Consider the following 22,849-nt stretch of genomic DNA (forward strand, 5'->3'; position numbering starts at 1 on the left):
GCGAATGACAGTTCTCAATCAGCTGACAGCAGCTGTGCAAAGCTTCGATCTAGTTCTATTGCCTAATTACCGGCTCTCTCTCTGAATCAGCTGAGAGTCCCCCACATTGGAATATCGCATATGTAATTTTAAACTGCATTTGAATTTGGCATGTACAATTCGGCCAAAAAATTACAGCGTGTGCTAAGCGCACGTGAGATACGCAAAACATTCATAGACTACTTTACGCTCAACCATGAGCACAAGTTTGTACGCTCCAGTCCCGTGGTGCCGTTCTGTGATCCCACCGTTGCCTTTGTCAACGCGGGCATGAACCAGGTAAGTGCATAACAATAAACAATTACGGTATAGAGTTCCACATTGAAGTGTTTGCATTCATTTCAGTTCAAATCTGTGTTCCTGGGCACAGCAGCAGCGCCACACAAGCGGGTGGTCAATTCACAGAAGTGTGTGCGCGTTGGCGGCAAACACAACGATCTGTCGGTTGTTGGTCAGGATGGCTATCATCACACATTCTTCGAGATGTTGGGCAATTGGTCCTTTGGTGACTACTTTAAGGTATTCCTAATTTATTTCAAGGCCAACTAGCAATGCATTAAACCCGTGCAAAAGTAACGTAGGCTTATTTAACAAGGTTTTCTTTATAGTTTCCAATGTCCATGGTCATTGTTCTTAGTCCCATATTACAATTAGCCTGAATTGGCTTATGAAATTTCTGTTATAGTTGCACTTGTTAATTTTCTACATTATTGTATAACAACAATTAAATCGCCAATATATTACTTACGCTATTCTCGCATTTAAAGCTTACTAATATCGCTTCTTTTACCAACAGCGCGAAGCCTGTGCTTTAGCCTTAGAACTGCTGCGAGGACCTTACAACATCGATATGGGACGATTGTATGTCACCTATTTTGGTGGCGACAAAGTGCTTGGAATACCTGCAGACATGGAATGCTTTGAAATCTGGCGCAGCTTAGGGTAAGTTACATAAAGTATAATATGAATATTTCCATTTATTTAGGACAATTAAAAAGAAAACAGTTTATCAGATCTAAATATTTTAACTTTAAGTAACTTAACTTTAAAAGAATATAATTAAGATTATAGAATAACTTTAGAGGCATCACATCCAATATTTTATTTAGTAGAAGGCAGCTGTTAAATTACTTCTGAAATATACTTAACGATCGATGTTTTTATTAACAGTTGAAGTCAAAAGCACAACTGCTGTTAACAATATCACTAAAAGATCGTTATTTTTATAAAAAAGTTGTAGTTATATAACTCACGATGTTTTTTTTTACTTCTCACCTTAAAGGTTTCCAACTGAGCGTATTTTACCCTTTGGCTGCAAGGATAACTTTTGGGAAATGGGTGCAACAGGACCATGTGGACCTTGCACGGAAATTCACATCGATCACATACCTGGCTCTGGCCCAAGTGCCGTCAAGGAGCGAGCTAAGCTAGTCAATGCCGGGCATGCAGATCTGACGGAGCTATGGAATTTGGTTTTCATTCAATACAATCGGTTCGTTAGTCAGTTAGCTATTAAAGTAATTTTTTACTAACACATAATGTTCATAGCAATGCCGATGGCAGCATAACACAGCTGCCCGCCAAGCATGTGGATACGGGCATGGGATTCGAGCGTTTAACAGCGATACTTCAGAATAAATCATCCAATTATGACACGGATCTGTTTACGCCGCTCTTCGATGGTATCCAAAGTGTAAGTTCAATTTACAATACTATAAGCTTTATTTAACGTTTTTCCTATTGCAATTGCAGCTGGCTAAAGCACCTATTTACGGAGGCACCTTTCCCGATTCCCACAATGCCGCATTGCTCGACACCAGCTATAGAATATTGGCCGATCATACACGCATGATTAGCGTATGTCTAGCCGATGGCATGCTGCCAGATCAAAAGTATGTATAAAACACTACAATAAAATACTATTTAACACTAACAATTTGCCTTCTTAGTCAGAAATTGCGACGTGTGCTGCGCAAGGCATTCAACATTTCTAAACAGGTGTTTGCCCATGAGAATTTGCTTGCGGAGTTGATTCCAATTGTAGCAGAAACACTGGGAGATGCTTATCCAGAGATTGCGTCCAAGCAACAGTCGGTTATTGAATTAATTGCCCACGAGCAGGATGTGTACAAACATTTATGTGCGAGTTCATCGAAAGCTTTCGCTGAGGTGCTAACAGAATTCCCCAAACTGGATGATATTGATTTAATGGAATGTCCCGGCTTTGTCCCCGCTTATCGCGAGTTTCAAGTGCAACGCTCGAATTTCCCCAACAACACAATACCAGGTGATTTTCTATATAAACTAACGGACACTTATGGTCTAAGCGAAGAGAGCTTCCTCAAGCTAGCCGAGCTGGAGAATATGAACTGTGATTTGGAGCGATATCGTGCCGAGTTGGCTGTGGCCAAGCTTAGAACTAAGCAACCGCTGCGCAATGGTGTTGCTGGTGATTTTGCAATGGAGCAACGTATTGCAAATGCCCAAGCGCTGCTCACCAAGAAATTGCCCGCCACGGACAACAGTCACAAATATACATACAGCTATGATATGGCAAATGAATCCTATGAAATTCCAGTGCTAAAAAGTCGTGTGCTTGGCATGCTGCACAACGAAACGGAGGTGTCGGACACACATGGCAAACGTCTCAATGCCAAAGTGGACACGTTGTCGATTGTGACGGAAGCCAGCTCTTTTTACTATGAAGCCGGTGGACAGCAATCCGATCTAGGCAAGCTTTTAGTACAAAACAAACAAAGACCCAGTGAGCCGCATCAATTAGAGGTGTTGGATGTGAAGCTACTCAACGGTTGTGTGGTGCACGTTTGTGGTTTGAGCACGCCCATCGAAGACCTCGAACTTGCCGTTGGCGATGAGATACAGTTGGAGGTGAATGCCAAGCATCGGCAGCTAAACATGTGTCATCACACAGGTGTGTAGTACATATCAATTAAATCAACCATCATAAACACTCATAATTTCCCCTTGACAGCAACACATCTGCTAAACGCCGCAATACGTTCGCTCTTCAATAAGGTGACATATCAGGTTTCGAGCCAGGTTAACAGCGAGCTGTGCAAACTGGAAGTGGGTCTGCTAGGCAAACGCATACAGAAAAGTGATGTTCAGCACATTGAAGATCTAATCAAGTACGTTGGAGTCAATTTTAATTAACTTTGCTAAACTAATTAGCTTCTACTTAAATCTAGTCGCGCAATTTGTGCTGCTTCCGATGTCAAAGTGCAGCATCTGAGTGCTGCCGATGTTCTGCAACAGAATGACATAACTATGATACCCGGAGAGGTTTATCCCGAGCACGGCTTGCGTTTGATTAATGTGCAATGTCCAGAGCTGAATCTGAGTTCCAAGGAACTTTGCTGCGGCACGCATGTGACAAACACAAAGGAGCTGTCCAGTTTCTGCATTATTAATCTCAAGCAAACGAATCGAGCGCGTTTTGCTTTCACAGCCGTCGCTGGAGATGCTGCTGAGAATGTAAGTTTGATGAAATCATTGTATGAATCTTGTATTATAGTTACTGATGTTCCCTTTCCCCACTCTATAATAGGTGCTAAAGACAGTGGCTCTTTTGCGTCATCGCGTGGATATGCTGGAGGAGCAATTTCAGTCTGATAAGCTGACCAATGCCACGGAGAATGAGCTGCAAACCATACGACACAATATTCTGCACTCGTCTATCAAATTGCCGTATGCTTTTAAGATGGACACTCTCGAACGCATCAACGATATGCTGCGAAAACTCAAGGAAACATCGCGTACCACACTTAAGTAGGCACTCTATAATTGTAACTCTTTCACTGTCAATTAATTTGTGACAATTTGCAGAGAATTCGTAGAGGTTGAAATGCGCAATTTATTGTTGGAGAAGCCGCTGGACACAAATCCCTACATTTTGCATTATATTACTAGCTCAGCATTGGTGGAGGAGATTCCCCTGCAGCGAGCCACAAAATTATGCACAGATCGTCCCATTCTAGTTGTCAGCATGTGCAACAACATTGTTAAAGCACGATGCTGCGTGCCTAAGGTAAGAACTATACTATTCAATTAAAAAATACTCTTTTTATCATTATTATCTCTACAGAATTGCACCAGCGAACGCTTTAATGCCACACTTTGGCTGCAATCGTTTGCCAAAACATTTGGCGGCCAGGTGGCAACGCCCAAAGGCCAGAATTCTGAGCTCATGTGCAATATGAAAGGCCGCAAAGTGAACACACAGTTTGAGGAGCAACTGGAACAAGCGATGTGTAGTGCTCAGGCTTATGCCAAGTCTCATTTAGACTTTTAATTTACATGAATCTAGAGTTAAGCTTTAAGTTTGTATTTGCCATTTGTAAGAGAGAATTTATTGCAGAAGTTTGTGATGTACATAAAGAACGTTAATCACTATCGCTAATAACAACTAAATCTTCTTCCTGATGCATATCCACCATACTCAACTCCATTAATTGCTCAAAAACATCGCCTTCGTCGGCGCTTTGATTGAAAAAGTAGCTGACATTGTGTGTTGTTGGCTCTGGAGTTAATGGTTTCACTTTTGAGCTACTCAGACGATGCTGCTGCTTGAAACGCTCCAAAGGTGTTTTGGCCAGGTTCGGATTCTTCTCTCCCTTCACCAAACGATCAAAACTATCGTCCAACGACAGGCGTTTACTTATGGGTTTGACCACTGAATTATTTTGGCGTTTTTCAAGTTTAAAGCTGATATCTTTAGGTGGCTCGCTTAAATTCTCATCATTATGTAAACTTAGCTGTGCCAATCTCAAGCTTAAATCATCATCCAAAGGTTTATAGTGCAATAAATGTCCCGCATGATTGGTAACAGTCGGCAATGCATTAGGATTTGAAATAATGCCGTTAATGATATCCGACATGTCGAATTCCCCGTCACTCTCTAAATCGGAAGGCAAACATTTGCTAATTGGCGTTGAACATTGTTTCACCTTCGGACCGGAAAACTCATTAGGAGGCTCTTTAGCTGGTGCTTCGTTTTTCTTAAGAAATTTATCGATTGTGTTTTGTCGCTGTTTAGGAGCACGATTGTTTGGTTTTAAAACATTGTTTGGATTTTCTGAATCCAAGTCAGATTTCTCGTTTTTTTTGCGACCTGCTTTCTTGGCAGGCTTAGGTGGCTTTTCTTTTGATTTTAAAAACGCCGCTACAAGATCGGGAAACGCTTCCTGCAGCATCTCAAGTGGCTCGATAGTATAGTACAATTCCTCAATACCTTTTGGATGTTCCAGGCTGAATTCATCAATTTGTTCCTGGGGTATTAGACCAACAAGACAATTGCGAGTATCGTCCCAAGCTACCTCCAAGCTGGGCACTCCCTTCACAACGCGTTTCTTGATTATCTCCTTCGGTTGGAGAAAACATGTCTTATGAAATGTCTGCTGCTGCACCTGCCATCGCGTTAAAATCGGGAAAAACTTTTGAACGCAATATATTTCAGGCCATTGCAGAAGGTGTCCGATTTGTTTCACAAATTTGACGAGATTTGGTTGCTGCCAATCCAAATTTAAATTTGGTACTTTCGCAGGTTCACTTAGAAACTCGGATATTATCTCTTCGTTTGGAAAGCTGACATCAGTAAGCGCCTTCTTACGGAGCATTAACTCCGCTTTTATGGACAGACGTTGCTCTCTAAAACAAAATCATTAAAATAAATAAGGTATATACTAATATATACATTTTACATGGACATACTTCCAAAGGCTCTCGTCGCATCCTTGATGAGTCCTACAGACACTGCAGCCGTTCTTTGTGTGGCTTTGTGTTCGTCCTATGTGACCACAATTGCTGCAAATTGTTTTGTCATCAACTCGTAGCTCTAGCGCATGATACGAATCCTGCTCGGATCGCCAACTTCGTAAGCTATCATATAAATCTAATTATATATCAGCAATGTGTACGATATAATCTTCTCTTTACCGCTTAAGTATTTCGGTTTCCTTGTACTTCTTAAAGAGCTTTAGAACGCCATCTTTGCCAATACCACCAATGCCATCGGGACAATAATCACAGCCGCACAGCAATGCCATTACGATGACCTTATGCTGCCCAAAATCCATATGCGCACAAATGTCCCTCATATCATAGATGTCCACAGCGCCGCCAGCAGCGGCCTGTGTTCCTTGTGTGGACACCGAAAAGTTGCGATAAACGCGAATTGCTCCATACGCAAAACAGTCTGAATCTTGACTAATAACACCATCTACCAACTGAAGAAAGAACCATCAATCATAAGTAGTCAAATGCAGCTCTCTAAGACTCACGCCATGTTTGTTAAGGAAAGCACAATAGGCTTCGGCCTCGCCTGGACCTTGGACACATTGAACGCCCATCGACAGCAACAGATTCTCGCACTGTTTGAGAACATGATTGAACCGGCTGCGACCACCGTCTCCTTTTCCTTTGGCTTTCCCTTGGCCTTGGCTTTGACCAGTTGGCTGTGATGGCTGTGCATTCTTTTGATTGGGACGCACTCCTCGAAATTGCAGCTCATTACGTTTGGCGATTACTTTACTTTTCAGTTCTGGTGCAGCGCCTTCCAGCACAAATACCGGTGTCACCTGCTCCCATATGAGATAGCAGGTGCGAAAGAATAGATTTCTGTCCAACATATTCATATTAAGAAAATAGATATTATGTTTAAAATTTATAGTCTTACTTTAAGTGGTGCCGCGGATGCACAAAATAATCAACCACATTAAGACTTTCGCAAACCCATCCAGCGAGATCAATTGCTACCTTTTTTCCACGCAATTCACATATTGGCTTCCGTTGACCGTGTGGTGTTAAAACCGACCACAGTTCTTTAACTCCCATTTACATAAATATTTAGGGATTGTAAACAAATTTAGAGTAATAAAAGCGGTCTGTTTTTGAAAGCAAAACGCGCCGATAACGACAAGTAATACCAATAACACAAAAAACAAACAAATATACCATTAAATACCACACAATATTTTTCTGTGTAGTTGCTGCTTCCATCGCAATTGGACTTCAAAAAATACCAAAAATGTTATTTCCGTTTGTTCGACTTTACATAAGTTATCGATAATACATTTCGTAGTTTATTGAAATAAAATGTAGATATATTTGATCTTAGGTTTTCATGGTCACATTTATAATAAAATAATAAATTAACTTATATTACTGACTGCAAAATTCTTCAGAGTAAGCCATTCAAAATGAATGTTTACAATAATTTCATAAATATATCGGTGCATAGATAGATGTCATCGATGTATTTCCATCTCTACTAGACGTCAGTCTTCTTCTTTCTAATGTACGACATTTGACGTGTCAGGGCAAAATCAAAAGTTATTCCAATTGCAATTCCAATTTGCATGTATTTGTCTTGCAAATATCGCAAGACAACTGAAACGCACGCAGCTGCACAACGGTGAACAAAGAAAGTAGAACGTCAAAATGGTTTTAGCAGATCTGGGACGCAAGATAACAACGGCGCTGCACTCGCTGAGCAAGGCAACAGTGATAAATGAGGAAGCCCTGGGTGCCATGCTCAAAGAGATATGCGCCGCATTACTTGAGGCTGATGTAAACATAAGACAGGTGAAGCAGCTGCGCGAGAATGTACGAGCTGTGATTGACTTCGATGAGATGGCAGGTGGATTAAACAAACGTCGCATGATCCAATCCGCCGTGTTCAAGGAGCTCATCAAGCTGGTTGATCCAGGTGTGAAACCCTATCAGCCAGTCAAGGGAAAGGCGAATGTTATCATGTTTGTCGGCCTGCAGGGTTCTGGCAAGACAACAACGTGCACAAAGCTAGCCTATCACTACCAAAAACGCAACTGGAAATCGTGCCTGGTCTGTGCGGATACCTTCCGTGCTGGTGCCTACGATCAAATCAAGCAGAACGCAACGAAAGCTCGCATTCCCTTCTACGGTAGCTACACTGAAATCGATCCCGTGGTCATAGCCCAAGAGGGTGTCGATATGTTCAAACGTGAAGGATTTGAAATGATCATCGTCGATACTTCGGGACGTCACAAACAGGAGGAGTCTCTGTTCGAGGAGATGTTGGCTGTATCAAATGCTGTCAGCCCCGACAATATAATCTTCGTCATGGATGCCACGATTGGACAGGCTTGTGAGGTTCAAGCCAAGGCCTTCAAAGAGAAAGTCGACATTGGATCCGTGATTATTACCAAGTTGGATGGCCATGCTAAGGGAGGTGGTGCTTTATCGGCTGTGGCTGCCACACAATCGCCCATCATCTTCATTGGCACCGGCGAGCATATCGATGATTTGGAACCATTCAAAACAAAGCCTTTTGTTAGCAAATTGCTGGGCATGGGTGACATTGAAGGACTGATAGACAAGGTAAAGTTATTGTAACACTCACATGGAATATGTAAACAGCTCGAGTACTTTAACAGGTCAACGAACTGAAACTGGATGGCAACGAGGAGCTGCTGGAAAAGATCAAACATGGCCATTTCACAATACGCGACATGTACGAGCAGTTCCAAAACATCATGAAAATGGGACCATTCTCACAAATCATGAACATGATTCCCGGCTTCTCGCAGGACTTCATGACCAAGGGTGGCGAGCAGGAATCGATGGCGCGTATCAAACGCATGATGACCATGATGGACAGTATGTCAGACAGCGAATTAGATAACCGCGATGGCGCCAAGCTCTTCAGCAAGCAGCCCACTCGTTGTATTCGTGTCGCACAAGGTTCCGGCGTCATTGAGCGTGAGGTGAAGGAGTTGATTGCACATTACACGAAGTTTGCGGCAGTAGTCAAGAAAATGGGCGGCGTCAAAGGATTGTTCAAGCAAGGAGACATGACGAAAAATGTGAATCCCACACAGATGGCCAAACTGAATCAGCAGATGGCCAAAATGATTGATCCCCGCATGCTGCAGCAAATGGGAGGCGTTGGTGGCCTACAGAATATGATGAGACAACTGCAACAGGGCGCAGCCGGTGGCCTGGGCGGTCTCGGGAATCTAATGGGAGGTTTTGGTGGCAAATGAGACGTCGGTATATGTAAACATTTTTATATGATTTTGTTTTTAAATAGTTCGGTTATTAGCCTTAATTTGTTAACATGTAGTGCGACAAGTGCAACAATTATCCTTGCTTTTAAGGTGACTTTCTCTTGTTTAACTAAATTCTATGATTACTGTTCAATTCGTGGCAATTGTGTTCGACTGTGAATCGAAATCCGAGTAAAGTAGTTAACAAACAAAATGTGTAATTCAAGAACGGTCCACAGTTTTTGTACACATCAGATAAATAATTTTCAGATTGCCACAAATGAATTTTATCCAAGTTTATATAGAGAAAACAGTTTCATATAAACGAAATAATAATTGCATGAAACCGTGCTAACGTCAAATAAAGGAAAACGTAAACAAAAGAAAATGTTTTGTAATTTTGTAAATTTAGCAAATTTGTGTTGTAAATATTTTTTGCTCTCGCTGTCAGCGAGAAGGCTTAAAGAGTGTCACTAAAATGAAAATTTTATAAACATACAAATTAAAGTATTCTCTACAAATGATGTTGTATTATACTATTTGATGATTGGCTAAAGTTAATATATACTTTTTCGACTTATTATTAAATGTGCCGCTTATCCCAACATAAGCGACCAGATAATCATAATGGAAAGATATACAAGTACATTTTTATGACCAACTTACACAACTTCAACTGCAGACTTGCCCGCGATGAATTTTCCTATTTTTTTGTATATGTTTTTTTCAACAAATTCTTTAAGCTACTAACACTTAACCAACTGAAAGAAAGAGTCATATTGTTTCCTGTTTTTTTTTAAATTTTATTTTGTAAAAAGTGCAGCCTCCTTACCAGTTTTAAAGATTCGTAAATTCGATAAGCTTTTCAAAACTTCTTAGCTTACCTTCTATTTAATAAAAAATTATACAATTTTTGAAACTCATTTATTTAGTATTAATGTCAATTTTTATTTTATTAATTTTAAAATTGTTGAAACTACTTTGTGTAAAAGTTTCAGTATCCATCTCTTACCCATTGGGTTCATTCAACCAGGACACGAAATTTGTTCACTGAGAAATGCTTACTTTAATAGCTTTTGTCGTAAAAGTTCGTCTGAGGGTAGCTGCGGCTTTTACACAGGGGATACTTAGCTCTCTCACGCTTACCAGAACCTGGAACCGGCGCACAGAAATTTCCATTGTCATTCTAACTTTACCACAAAAACATAAACGCATAAAAATGTATGTATGTGTATGTTCGTGTGCATGTGCACGTAAAATAAGAAGAAAAGCAATCAATTTGCGATTGAGCTGTCAAGTTTTGACACTCATAAAACCATCAAACAAGTCAAAGGAACAGGTTCGCAGCAAATGTTGTACAACGACATGCTGTCAACGCTTTTGAGGTTCATCCTTGTGGAATGGGATACACACACACAAACAAACACACACATGCGCATAGATAATCTGGTGTTGTTGTTGTGTTTGTACTGAAAGCGCAGTACGAATTATATGGAGGGGAGCTTAAAAGGCCTGTAGTACCACGTATATTAAAATGTCATGGGCATAGAATGAATTGCCGTAATTAAAAGGATTTATTTTTTTTTTTTGTGAATTGTATACATTAATGTTGTTCACGCAAACTATTATGTAGTTATGTATGTATGTGTGTATGTGGTCTTTGTCTTTATAGCTATACTGTTACTTTACTCGCGTTTTATTAATATTATTTATAACCTGAACACTTTCGCAATTATTTATGTATAATAATTATATAATACGAGTACGAGCATGTATTCTGTTATTTGGCACCAAAGTGAAAAACATTAATTTCATTTCTCAATTTTGATTTCTCTATAATTTCTACAATTTGCTTTTCAATTCATTTATAACTAGAAACGAGACTTGTCTATACGCTTTCGATTTGAGGATTCTTCTTCTTCTTCTGCTTCTTCATTCATTCATTTAGGGCACCAATTGAGTTCAAAATATTGTTTAACTTATTGTGCTAAAACAAAGCTGTTTACAAGTGCGATTAATGAACGACGACGACGACTAATTGTGATGTTTTTTGCTTTACTGAATTTAATTTATATTTTTTTTTGTGCTAAATGATTCGATTACGCTCCTAAAACTCTCCACTCTTTCTCTCTCCTCTTTTGATCTACTCCTGCTTGAGTCCGTTCGCTTGCGAAGCATTAACCGCCGCCAATTCGGCAGCCTCCTTGCGACTTGTCTGATACCAGACAACCAGACGGCCGCCCAGCATGAAGGTGAAGACCAGCGCAGGTCCCGAACGCTCGAAGGGATCACTGACCATCCAGTGCTGATAGATGCCCAGCAGCATAAGAAGCAGCAGCGTCACATTGGCCACATTCTTCACCTTGTCTGTGGAATAGAGTTGACAATTAGAATAGATTTCCAAAATAGGGATTTCAACACTTACGATAGGGTATTAAGGCCATGGCCAGTCCGCAAACAATCTCCAATATGCCGACAGTGCGTCGATACCATTTTGAGGGGATTTTGATGCCAAAGAGAGCGGTTAGCGGAAATACCTTGGCATATTTCACATACTCTGTGCGCTGTAATGAAAATAAGAGTTTTCGAAAATCAGAAGAGTTTTTCGATGTGAAATAGAAAGTGAGAACAGGAATCTTGAAATGTATGCTTATGCTGCCCTCGGAACTAATGGCTGACCCCAGAGCAGAAGGCAAAGCACGATGTTTATTTTTAAGAGAAATAAAGAAAACAAAACCACAGTCAGATTTTGTTTGGCATTCGCCAAGTGTTTCGACTGCGAAGGTAATTATACTACTTGCTGCGGAATTGCAAAAGCAAAAGCACTTGCGGATAAATCTATTTTGAAATCGCCAAATCCCAAAGGCGAGAGACGTGAATACAAAAATTCAAATGAAAACGAATGAAATGAAGAAAGGGCTCTCTTGACCCAAACTTATCGACAAACATGTTTATTTTCTATGCATTGTTTGACAAGCGCTATTTGGGATTGCAGCAATTGAAAGCGAAAACCACGAATTTAATACCCTGTAACCAGATGACAAAGCATTTGATCGTTAGACACTGTAATCAATAGGTTAAAACATGAATGTTTAATGCTTAAGTCATTATCCCAAACCTTGATCAAATTCAGTTTTTTAAAATGGTCTTCTTCATATTTAATTCTGATCTAATAATAAGTTTAAAAAAAAGGATCGTAATTGCTTGTTTAATTTCAATAAAGTTTTGTATTCCCACAATTCTAATTAAGAAGGTATCTCTTAGTCGTCTAATACTTTTGTTTTATGACAAGTTTAATTTTCTTTTTGGGAGATGTAAACAAAATCACCAAGTGAAAATCACATAAATATTTGGCACGTTTCGCTGCGGCTAACAACTTTGTTTATATATCGTAATATATGTATGTACATATGTATGTGATATATGTCTGAAATGTCTGAAAAAAAAAAACAATAATTGACGGAACAAAATGTTCGCCAAAGCAAGTTCAAATTCCTTCCATTTCCATGATCATTCATTACAGATTACAAGAGTGCTCGACTAGTAGATGCTCTACAGCGATTCTCTGATATTATATACCCTATAATGTAGCACACGCGCTGCAAAGAGTATAAATTTAGTCTGAGTTTGCAATCCAGAGAACATTTTAAACGATTTCCGTCATTACGCATACTTATTCTTTCGGTTTGAACGGAACTGCAAAGTGTTTAGATCATAAAAACTTATTTATATTCTGCGTGTATGATTTTTGTTTGAAGATCATTGCGTTTTTAAAAGTATTCCTGAAGGCCGACGGCTGGCATTGGGCTGGGGTCGAGTTCAATGTGCAACTATTCGCATCAGTCATAGTTACATATCAAAAATGTACTAAAACATATTTTATTCAATATTTAAAAGTTAAGCATGTTTTTAAAATTACAAAATATATATTCGCTCGACTCTCTTCAAATGATCCGGAATATGTTTATAAGTAAGCCAAACATTGTAAATAATAATTTTCAAAATCGTTTCAATCAATTTATTTTTGAATTCTCAATTACCTATGCATCAATAAACAAAAATTAGTCATATTTCTAAAAAAAAAAAAGATATGCACACTTAAACAGCTGTAAACACTCTTTAATTTTATTTCTCAAAATTTTTATATATTCGATGAAAGAAAGAGTAATATTATAATCTATCTGATTCAATGAAATTCAAATCAAAAATATTAACGATCTTGGAATCTTCAATGGTTTGCTACCTCCCCCCTTCGTAATACCGTAATTGTTATCCATCTCTCTCTAAGTGCCGTTATCCTGCTGACCCAATTGCAAAGTAAGCGGACAGGATAGCAGAATGAGCTAGTGGTGGTTCACTTTTTGTTGGCAACTCGTCTCTCGCTCTGGAAAATCGATGAGAGCAGAGTGTTGCCTACGGCGAGGTAAACAAAGCACATCGATTTTCCACTCCCAGAGACCACAACTTACCAGATCCTTGTAGAGATCCTTGCTGATGTGTGGGGTGAGTTTCAGCGTGCCCACAAAGATGAAGAATAGTCCCAGCAGTATGGAGAGGCTCTTCAACACAATCGTATTTGAAGCTGGCATTTTGTAGCTGAGTTCTTACAAAGTCCTTTATTCGCTTTTATATTTCTCGCAATTGATTTTTCACTTCACTTCACAGAACGCCTCTTCGCTCAATGTATAATTTATATGATGTTTATTTTGTATGGCGAGTACTGCTATGTGAAATATGTATAATTCACAAAATGCCAGCAGCAATTGGGGCGAGTGCCGATTGCGCTCGTGGCGAGGGAGGCGGCGGCGGGGCAGAAGTCGGGAGATTGGGAATCATAGAGCATACATCACCCTACGATACACCGGTCGCTAATTTTAGCGCTTGTCCGCAGCTTTTGCCGCAGTCGCAGCCGAAAAACCAAAACAACAAGAACACAGCGACCACAACAACAAAACCGAAATTATAGAAATTTTGAATGTTTGGCAAATCACTTTTAGTACCACAATACACTCGCCATTCGCTAGTATATGTGTAGAATATTTATGAAATTTTTCCTTTCGCTTATTTTCCACTTTTCTTCAGTTGTGTTCGTATTTGAAACCGTCGCAACCGTCGTCGGCACAGCGCTCATTCACGTTCGAAATATGACTGAGACTGCAAAAGTTTCAACAGCATCCCAATGTCGAAAAATCGATATATAACACATAATGCATGAGAAGATTGAGAGACGCAAGAGATTTGTTATGCTGGGCAAAATAACAAGAAAGCACCCTCAAATCGCTCAGAGCGCAAGCGAGAGAGAGCGAGACCGAAAGAGCGCACGAGGCCGCCTGCCAGTGGGGGAATAGAGAGAGGGGGTTGGAGTTGATGTAATTAAGGCCAAAGACCCCGGCATGACCAGCAACCCTTATGACGACACAAAAGCAACAGGGCTACAATCACTACTGTTGGATTTAGTACAATTGTAACACAAAAGGTTACACTTTTAGATCGTTAGTACAATGTATAGTTTAGTACACTTTTGTGTGGAAGTGGTTCGATTCCATGGTTTTCGGTACATTTTTAGTTCGTTGGTCAAATATTCAAAAGAAGGTACAAATTACATGTATAGATGTGATATTTGTGATCAGCAAAGGCACTCTTTTAGTTCGTTAATACACTTTTGTGTTATAATGCTACCTTGTTCCAATATTTGTGCAATAAAAATAGTTTGCGTTTTAAAAATTTTTATTCAATTAAAAAAAATACAACTTATGTTAACTAGGTTTAAGATCTTATTCAAATGAGAGCCATCTTATCGGTGGGTTACTCATTGTTTCTGGAGCAATGCATGGTAAATGTCTAGGATGAGGGGCCATCTGTTCCTCTGGCGGAGTGGGCGCATACATTCTTTTCGATTCAGCCATGCGTTGGTTGTGACTTTCGATCTGTTCATTCAGCTGTGCATCCTCGACCTGGGCACGTCCTTCGTCATATTCCAAGCAGGCCACACCATCCAAGCGTTCCAGATCCACCCAGCCACGGAAACGCACGCACACACCATTCATAATGAAACTGGAACGCAAGTGAACTTTGTTGCGTTCCTTCTCAAAGTCGCACTCCTGTTCCGTCGCATAGGGATTGTGATTGGCATTGAAGTACAACTGCAGATTGGTGCCAGACGCCAAGAATGATAGCTCGGCGTATCCCTTGCGACAATCAGTCACAAATCGCATCCTTCGCTCGTCGATGGCGCGTTCCCGGTAGCCAGTGTATCGCACTTCGCTCTCGCGGCTGAGGCGGCGGAAGAGTTCGTCACTTTCGAACTTGGACTTTTGATTGGGAACCACTCGCGGCATGCGGAAGATGAAGCGCGGTCTGGGTGGCTCAAACATCGGTGCTTGCTCATAGGGCGGCATCATGCCAGCCAAGGCAGCGTCTCCAAGATTCTGGTGATGATGATGCATTTCACTGATACACTTTAGATGTTAACACTTTGATGTGCAAAAGCAGACTGATATCTGGACAGAAGAATGTCTTGATTTATATATCAGTTGAGTGCATAGAGCATAGGTACCTGCAGTTTATAGTTTTATGATCCACGGCAGCAGCTGTCATCGCCGTAATATACAAATCCTACCTGTTACGGTGTAATACTTCGTCCCTAACAGCTGCGCAAATTTTTGAAAATGTAACTGATTACTTTTTGACCTTACCAGATGACAGGTAAATATGAACTTGCTTTATGGGTTAACACTATAAACAGATATCGTTTTTTATTGCGAGCATACAATTTATTAATTTGTATTGAATTTGCGTTTTATAGTTGTATATAAACTTACCTCTGTCGTCTTCACAACTTTTGAAAATGTAACTGTTTACATTCTGGCGTTGCCAGATGGCAATTAGCGCTGCACTACCACTTAGATCACAGGGTGACACACGCAAGTAATAAACAGCTGTTGTTTTATGTTGAAATCGTTGTTGCAGTCGGAAAAGTTAAATTTGAACAATTTTTATTAAATTTATATTGTTTACTAAACATACTTAAAATGTCTCTTGTTGCATACGCTGCAAGTAGTGACGAGGAATCAGAAAATGAAGAAGAATCCACCGGCACACAAGTGGAATTGCTAAAACAGCCAAGCAACAACAATGTGGCTGCCAAGTCTGGCGTCGTCGCTAGTGCTGGACACATAAGTGACGAAGACGATGATTATGTACCACGAGAAGTGTCGCTGCAGGAGCTTAAGCCGCCAACGGCCAGTGGCCGAATAACGCTTGCGCTGCCCCAGCCCAAAAAAAGCCGTCCAGCCAATGCACGAGGAAGCAGAGGAAACGGAGGAGCAGCAAGTGACGCAAGCATTTGCCAAATTACCAACGCCACGAACAGCTATCACAGGGGAAAGCTGCAGCATATATAGAAGAAGTGGACGATGAATTTCTCCACAAGAAGGCGTCGGCAGATAGCGAAGCGTTGGAAAAACCGCCGCCACCGCCAGCTGCTGGAAAAACGCGTGTGAAGATCACCATACCGTCGCTGAGGGACTTCGCTGATGTGGATAAGGAAAAGGCGGAAAAGCAGCAAAATAATAGGCAGCAAGTCAAATCCACAAAGGGTTGCGGATTGCTTAGCATATTGCCGCAAGCGAAATCCGAGCGAGATTTCAGCAAGAAAGAAAATGACACAATAACGAAGCCAAGTACAACTGCTGTTTCTGCTAAGCCAGCCTTTGTGCCCGACACTGTGAAGCAACGACGCGCAGCGCACAACACAGAAGGCGTCGATGGGGTCAAGGCGCCACAGCCTCCCGGAAAACAAGCGCAAAAGAAACCTCCGTCCACAATCCAGCCCAAGGCAGCACTGGTCAGCGTTAGCGACAGCGACGATGACGACGAAGATGGCGCTGGTGACTTCTTCTCACTGCACAGCGAACATAAATTGCCTGAGGTGAGCAGCAATGAGATTAGTGCTCTGGTGGCCAAGCGAGCCGAGCAAATGGTTGCAGCTGGCAACAAGTTCCTCGAGGAGCAGAAGCAACGTGAAGCTGCTGAAGCGGAGGCTGCAGAATTACACTCGGAGGAGATGCGATTAGCACAACAACGCTATCAAGAGCAACACCTGAATGCCGAGGCCATGGATGCGCTGGTGGGCAAGAATGCCAAGCGACGTCGCAAGGAGGCCAAGGAAATGCAGGTGATTGAGATCAGCGGCACACAAGTGATGCCTGATCGTGATGAATGGATGCGCACGGCGTTGGCATCGGCGACGACTTATCAACCCACCGGAGTGCTGACGGATGAGGAACCAGTAGCGGGCACAAAAAGGAAACATCAAATCACCTATCTGGCGCACAAAGCGAAGGCCAACGAGGCCGAACTCCAAGCGATGTGGTCCGCAAATCGACAAACTCGTCGTGCCACTCAGAGCAAATATGGTTTCTAAATGTTTCCATTTTAATATTGTTTATGTACTATTTTCAACTACAATATAGACTTAATAAGAATAAATTTATAAATAAGTTGAATTGCTCATTTGAGCCAGTTTTCACGTTGCCTCAACTGCCCGGCAACATAGACAATGGCTGTGCAGAGTAGAAGCATCAATGGAGCCATTGTCACATAGATTGGAATCTGTTGTGGATACTCAAGAGTCATGCAGATCATCACTTGAGATGTTATCGTTAGCAGCACACCGCCGATGTTCCATTTGTAGAGGAACAGCAAATCGGTGAGCCTATTGAGATTGCGCCATTTGCGTATAAACTTTATCAGCACATAGATGATGAGGATGCAGTCGAAGAACCAAAGCGGCGTAAAAGTGACGAACCAATTCCATGTGGTGCGTGGATCTAGGCGCAAGCAAAGCAGTATTAAGAACACCAAGACGATAAACCAAGTGAAGAGCGCCCGATGTGCCAGCGTCATGACTTAAACGTTTTGCATATTCCACCCACGACAAAAAAATTGACATAAACAAATCTTTGTTACTTTAATCGAAGTGTGACCATTAGCACAATTTTCAAAATACACGTTTTTACGACGATGGCAATTACCCAAATACAGGAACCTTAAAACTCGTAACACCTAGTTGCAGTTGTGTAGATATTCAAAATTTCTATGTGTAATTCGATTTTATAATTCTCATATTAGCATTTTTAGGGAAATAGCAAATAATACTTAAGCCCTTTTTCTTGCTTTCACAATTTATATACCAAAACAAAAAACAGCTGTTTCCATGCTCGAGATGGGCGAAGAGATCAATTGATATATATCGATATCGCAATCGATACTGTCTGCTGCAATTTCTGACGGCAGGGTGACAACTCTGCAAAACTGCTGCACAAGAAGAAGATAATTGACGTGTCACTTGAAAAATTTGTGCAATTGGTGTGTGTTTTTGCTTAAAATTGTTAAATATATTAACAATTAATTGTAAAATATTGTGTAGTATCTCGCCACATGCACTAACGCATCCTTTTATTTCAATTTGTTGCAGAAAAGTGCACGGCAGGAAATAGTTAAGTACACGTAAAGTCAAACGCCAAACGCCGATATCAATTGAGACACCGCCACGGCAGCAACAAAATGTTGACCAATTTCGAGTCAAAATCGGCCCGTGTCAAGGGCTTGTCGTTCCATCCGAAACGACCATGGATTCTCACCAGTTTACACAGCGGTGTCATCCAGTTGTGGGATTATCGCATGCACACTTTGCTTGAGAAGTTCGACGAACACGATGGCCCCGTTCGTAGTGTAGCTTTTCACCAACAGATGCCGCTCTTTGTTTCGGGCGGTGATGATTACAAGATCAAGGTGTGGAATTACAAGCAACGCCGTTGCATCTTCACACTGCTGGCACATTTGGATTATGTGCGCACGGTAGCATTCCATCACGAGTATCCATGGATCTTGAGTGCCTCCGATGATCAGACTATCCGCATCTGGAACTGGCAGTCACGCAACTGCATCTGTGTGCTGACCGGCCACAATCATTATGTGATGTGCGCACAGTTCCATCCCACCGAGGATCAAATTGTGTCCGCCTCACTGGATCAGACGGTACGTGTCTGGGACATTTCGGGATTGCGCAAGAAGAATGTTGCCCCTGGCCCAGGAGGACTCGATGAGCATCTGAAGGGTCATCCAGGTGCAACAGATCTGTTCGGTCAGGCCGATGCTGTGGTCAAGCATGTGCTCGAGGGTCACGATCGTGGCGTCAATTGGGCCAGCTTCCATCCAACACTGCCTCTGATTGTATCCGGTGCCGATGATCGCTTGGTCAAGCTGTGGCGCATGAACGAGTACAAGGCTTGGGAGGTGGACACTTGCCGTGGTCACTACAACAATGTGTCGTGTGTGTTGTTCCATCCACGACAGGACTTGATCATTTCCAATGGTGAAGATCGCAGCATACGCGTTTGGGACATGACGAAGCGTCAGTGTCTGTTCACATTCCGTCGTGACAACGAACGTTTCTGGATTATGGCAGCACATCCCACCCTCAATCTCTTTGCAGCCGGTCACGATGGCGGTAAGATTGGAAGATGGCTTAAATGACATAGTTTTCAATGCTAATCTTTTGTTTCCTCTGCCTAGGCATGGTGGTCTTTAAGCTGGAGCGTGAGCGTCCCGCCTACGCAGTCCATGGCAACATGCTGTACTATGTGAAGGATCGCTTTTTGCGCAAACTGGACTTTACCACCACCAAGGATACTGTGGTGATGCAGCTGCGTCCTGGCAAATCGCCTGTGTACAGCATGTCATACAATCCAGCACTAAATGCCGTGCTCATCTGCACACGCACCAACAACCTGGAGAATAGCACCTATGATCTGTGCCAGATACCCAAGGACAGCGAGAGCGAGCGTCAAAATGAATCGGACAGCAAACGCAGCTCGGGCATCACAGCAATTTGGGTGGCACGTAATCGCTTTGCGGTGCTCGATCGCAATCAGCAGCTGGTGGTGAAGAACTTTAAGAACGAAGTGACCAAAAAGATACCCACCTTCTGTGAGGAGATCTTCTATGCCGGCACTGGCATGCTGCTCATTCGTGACCCAGAATATGTGACTCTGTATGAGGTGCAACGTCTTGTGTCGGTGGGCAGCATTAAGTTGGCCAAGTGCCGCTATGTTGTGTGGTCGCCAGACATGTCGCTGGTCGCGTTGCTCTGCAAGCATTCGGTGACCATTTGCGATCGTCGTCTGCAGTTCCTGTGCACCGTTCAGGAGAATTGTCGCGTCAAATCCGGTGCCTGGGATGAGTCCGGTGTGTTCATCTACACGACCAGCAATCACATCAAATATGCCATCACCAATGGCGATCACGGCATCATTCGCACCCTGGATTTGCCCATCTATTTGACACGTGTCAAGGGCAATCAAGTGTTCTGCCTGGATCGTGAGTGTCGCACCCGTGTGCTCCACATTGATCCCACGGAGTACAAGTTCAAGTTGGCGCTGATTCAACGCAAATACGACGAAGTGTTGCACATGGTGCGCAATGCTCGACTCGTTGGCCAGAGCATCATTGCTTATCTGCAGCAGAAGGGTTATCCCGAGGTGGCGCTGCATTTCGTCAAGGATGAGAAGACACGCTTTGGCTTGGCCTTGGAGTGCGGCAACATTGAGATTGCATTGCAGGCGGCCAAGGCGTTAGACGACAAGGATTGCTGGAATCGTTTGGGACAGGCTGCTTTGCTGCAGGGCAATCATCAGGTGGTGGAAATGTGCTATCAGCGCACCAAGAACTTTGACAAGCTGAGCTTCCTGTATCTGATCACTGGCAATCTGGAGAAGCTCAAGAAGATGAATAAGATCGCCGAAATACGCAAGGATGTCTCCGCACAATATCAGGGCGCTTTGCTCCTGGGCGATGTCAAGGAACGTGTCGGCATACTCAAGAACTGTGGCCAACTGTCGCTGGCCTATCTAACAGCCGCCACCAATGGATTGGATGAGCTAGCGGAGACCATTGGTGCCAGCATTACCGACGAGGGCAGCTCGTTGCCGGAGATTAATCCAAATGCGCAACTGTTGCAGCCGCCGGTCCCCATTCAACAGCTGGAGACCAACTGGCCGCTGTTGTCCGTATCGAAGGGCTTCTTCGAGGGCGCCATGGTGACGCGTGCCGGAACCAGCGCCACAGCACGCCAAGCGCTCAACATCAATGCGGATGCCGCGCTGCTGGATGAGCATAATGGCGGCGGCGATGGCTGGGGCGCCGATGCTGATCTAGGATTGGGCGAGGACGACGATGGCGATGAGGAGATGCACGATGCTTTGAGCAACGATGAGGCTCAGGATGATGCTGCTGGCGGCGGTGGCTGGGATGTGGGCGATGATGATTTGGTGGTGCCACTCGAATTGGCCTCCAAGATTAAGGCCTCGGCACTCGATAGCAACTATTATGCGGCGCCCAACAAGGGTCAATCCCCAGCACAACATTGGGCCAACAACTCGCAGCTGGTGGTGGATCATGTGAAGGCGGGCGCCTTTGAGAGTGCCTTCCGTCTGCTGAACGATCAGCTGGGCGTCGTCAACTTTAAGCCCTTCAAGTCGCTCTTCCTGCAGAACTATGCGGCCACTCGCACCAGCTACACAGCGTATCCGAATCTGCAATCGCTGTCGGGTTATCCGCTGCGCAATGCTGGCGAAACAAATCCCAAGCAACAGCGTCCCGCATTAGGCATTAAACTGAATGAGTTGGTGTCACGTCTGCAGGCCTGTTATCAGATGACCACCATGGGTAAATTCAGCGAGGCCATCGAAAAGTTCCACTCCATACTCATAAGTATTCCGCTGCTGGTGGTGGACACCAAACTGGACGTGGCCGAGGCCCAGCAGCTGCTCAAGATCTGTGCCGAGTACATTGTGGGCCTCAAGATGGAAACGGTGCGCAAGGGCATGCCGAAATCAACGCTGGAGGAGCAGAAGCGTCTCTGTGAAATGGCCGCCTACTTTACTCACTGCAAACTGCAGCCGGTTCATCAGATTCTCACGCTGCGCACAGCGTTGAATATGTTCTTCAAGCTGAAGAACTACAAGACAGCCGCCTCATTTGCCCGTCGTCTGCTGGAGCTGGCTCCCAGGCCAGAGGTGGCGCAGCAGGTGCGCAAAATTCTGCAGGCCTGCGAGGTGAATCCCGTTGATGAGCATCAGCTACAATACGATGAGTTCAATCCGTTTAACATCTGCGCCATCAGCTGGAAGCCAATCTATCGTGGCAAACCGGAGGTGAATTGCCCCTTCTGTGGCTCCTCATACGATCCGCAGTACAAAGGCAGCATCTGTGGCGTCTGCGAGGTCAGCCAGGTGGGCAAGGACAGCATTGGATTGCGCATTTCCACGCTGCAGTTCCGTTAAACGGAACGAAACGGAACGTTACGCATTAATTATTAATTGCCTTAGTTTTAATGTCTTTAAAATATATTCATATTAAATATCTACAAATACAATATACGACAAATACATTGCAATCATTATTCAAATGTGAAACAGCTTTTCTCATTTATCCAAAAGCTTTTAGAAGACAAGCATGAATGACACAAAAATTTGAAAAATTAAGGTGCACCATTTAATCCTAAATTTGATACTCCATCTTTTTTTACTCACTTTTAATATTTAGTTTAATTTCGAGATAAAGAAGATTACACAATTATAATCCATGGTCTGTTGCTATCTAAACTTGACGGCAGCGTTTCTTACTGTGCTGGGGAATTCTTTCAAAAGGCTAAAGAGCTATAATTTCCATTTTTTCAGTTAGTTAAAAATAAAAACTCGCTT

The 22,849-nt window shown here is 42.7% G+C and overlaps 8 protein-coding genes across 8 annotated transcripts; 4 read left to right on the plus strand and 4 right to left on the minus strand.

The window, feature by feature from the left end:
• Positions 1 to 46: 46 nt before the first annotated feature.
• On the plus strand, positions 47 to 4,537 carry LOC133846096 (alanine--tRNA ligase, mitochondrial). The gene is made up of 12 exons (XM_062280845.1): positions 47 to 318; positions 385 to 558; positions 836 to 981; positions 1,322 to 1,531; positions 1,588 to 1,732; positions 1,792 to 1,931; positions 1,989 to 2,971; positions 3,032 to 3,188; positions 3,249 to 3,534; positions 3,608 to 3,828; positions 3,886 to 4,087; positions 4,145 to 4,537. The coding sequence occupies exons 1-12, from the start codon at positions 151 to 153 to the stop codon at positions 4,349 to 4,351; spliced, it is 3,039 nt and encodes a 1,012-aa protein (XP_062136829.1). The 5' UTR covers positions 47 to 150; the 3' UTR covers positions 4,352 to 4,537.
• LOC133846097 (flap endonuclease GEN) lies at positions 4,375 to 7,007 on the minus strand. The gene is made up of 5 exons (XM_062280846.1): positions 6,734 to 7,007; positions 6,339 to 6,675; positions 5,995 to 6,284; positions 5,770 to 5,937; positions 4,375 to 5,706 (listed from the first exon to the last, which is right to left on the minus strand). Exons 1-5 carry the CDS (start codon positions 6,889 to 6,891, stop codon positions 4,443 to 4,445), a joined length of 2,217 nt encoding a protein of 738 aa, XP_062136830.1. The 5' UTR covers positions 6,892 to 7,007; the 3' UTR covers positions 4,375 to 4,442.
• A 317-nt stretch (positions 7,008 to 7,324) lies between these two features.
• On the plus strand, positions 7,325 to 9,471 carry LOC133846098 (signal recognition particle subunit SRP54). The gene is made up of 2 exons (XM_062280847.1): positions 7,325 to 8,415; positions 8,472 to 9,471. The coding sequence occupies exons 1-2, from the start codon at positions 7,498 to 7,500 to the stop codon at positions 9,078 to 9,080; spliced, it is 1,527 nt and encodes a 508-aa protein (XP_062136831.1). The 5' UTR covers positions 7,325 to 7,497; the 3' UTR covers positions 9,081 to 9,471.
• A 1,158-nt stretch (positions 9,472 to 10,629) lies between these two features.
• On the minus strand, positions 10,630 to 14,224 carry LOC133843539 (novel acetylcholine receptor chaperone). The gene is made up of 3 exons (XM_062277139.1): positions 13,553 to 14,224; positions 11,509 to 11,647; positions 10,630 to 11,450 (listed from the first exon to the last, which is right to left on the minus strand). Exons 1-3 carry the CDS (start codon positions 13,670 to 13,672, stop codon positions 11,227 to 11,229), a joined length of 483 nt encoding a protein of 160 aa, XP_062133123.1. The 5' UTR covers positions 13,673 to 14,224; the 3' UTR covers positions 10,630 to 11,226.
• Positions 14,225 to 14,792: 568 nt separating this feature from the next.
• On the minus strand, positions 14,793 to 15,798 carry LOC133841986 (protein brother). The gene is made up of 2 exons (XM_062274866.1): positions 15,640 to 15,798; positions 14,793 to 15,583 (listed from the first exon to the last, which is right to left on the minus strand). The coding sequence occupies exon 2, from the start codon at positions 15,527 to 15,529 to the stop codon at positions 14,858 to 14,860; it is 672 nt and encodes a 223-aa protein (XP_062130850.1). The 5' UTR covers positions 15,530 to 15,583; positions 15,640 to 15,798; the 3' UTR covers positions 14,793 to 14,857.
• A 120-nt stretch (positions 15,799 to 15,918) lies between these two features.
• On the plus strand, positions 15,919 to 18,011 carry LOC133841982 (proline-rich protein PRCC). The gene is given in 3 exon segments (XM_062274861.1): positions 15,919 to 16,381; positions 16,383 to 16,469; positions 16,471 to 18,011. Coding segments are annotated over 3 exon segments (1,392 nt in total). The 5' UTR covers positions 15,919 to 16,114; the 3' UTR covers positions 17,509 to 18,011.
• Positions 17,595 to 17,990, minus strand: LOC133841990 (transmembrane protein 60). The gene has a single exon (XM_062274874.1). The coding sequence runs from the start codon at positions 17,988 to 17,990 to the stop codon at positions 17,595 to 17,597; it is 396 nt and encodes a 131-aa protein (XP_062130858.1).
• Positions 18,012 to 18,237: 226 nt separating the features above from the next.
• LOC133841978 (coatomer subunit alpha) lies at positions 18,238 to 22,554 on the plus strand. Its single transcript, XM_062274856.1, has 3 exons — positions 18,238 to 18,452; positions 18,562 to 19,596; positions 19,662 to 22,554. The coding sequence occupies exons 2-3, from the start codon at positions 18,651 to 18,653 to the stop codon at positions 22,427 to 22,429; spliced, it is 3,714 nt and encodes a 1,237-aa protein (XP_062130840.1). The 5' UTR covers positions 18,238 to 18,452; positions 18,562 to 18,650; the 3' UTR covers positions 22,430 to 22,554.
• Positions 22,555 to 22,849: the final 295 nt, after the last annotated feature.

This window comes from Drosophila sulfurigaster, chromosome 3 (assembly GCF_023558435.1).
Source record: "Drosophila sulfurigaster albostrigata strain 15112-1811.04 chromosome 3, ASM2355843v2, whole genome shotgun sequence".
In the NCBI taxonomy this organism is placed as follows: Eukaryota; Metazoa; Arthropoda; class Insecta; order Diptera; family Drosophilidae; genus Drosophila; species Drosophila sulfurigaster.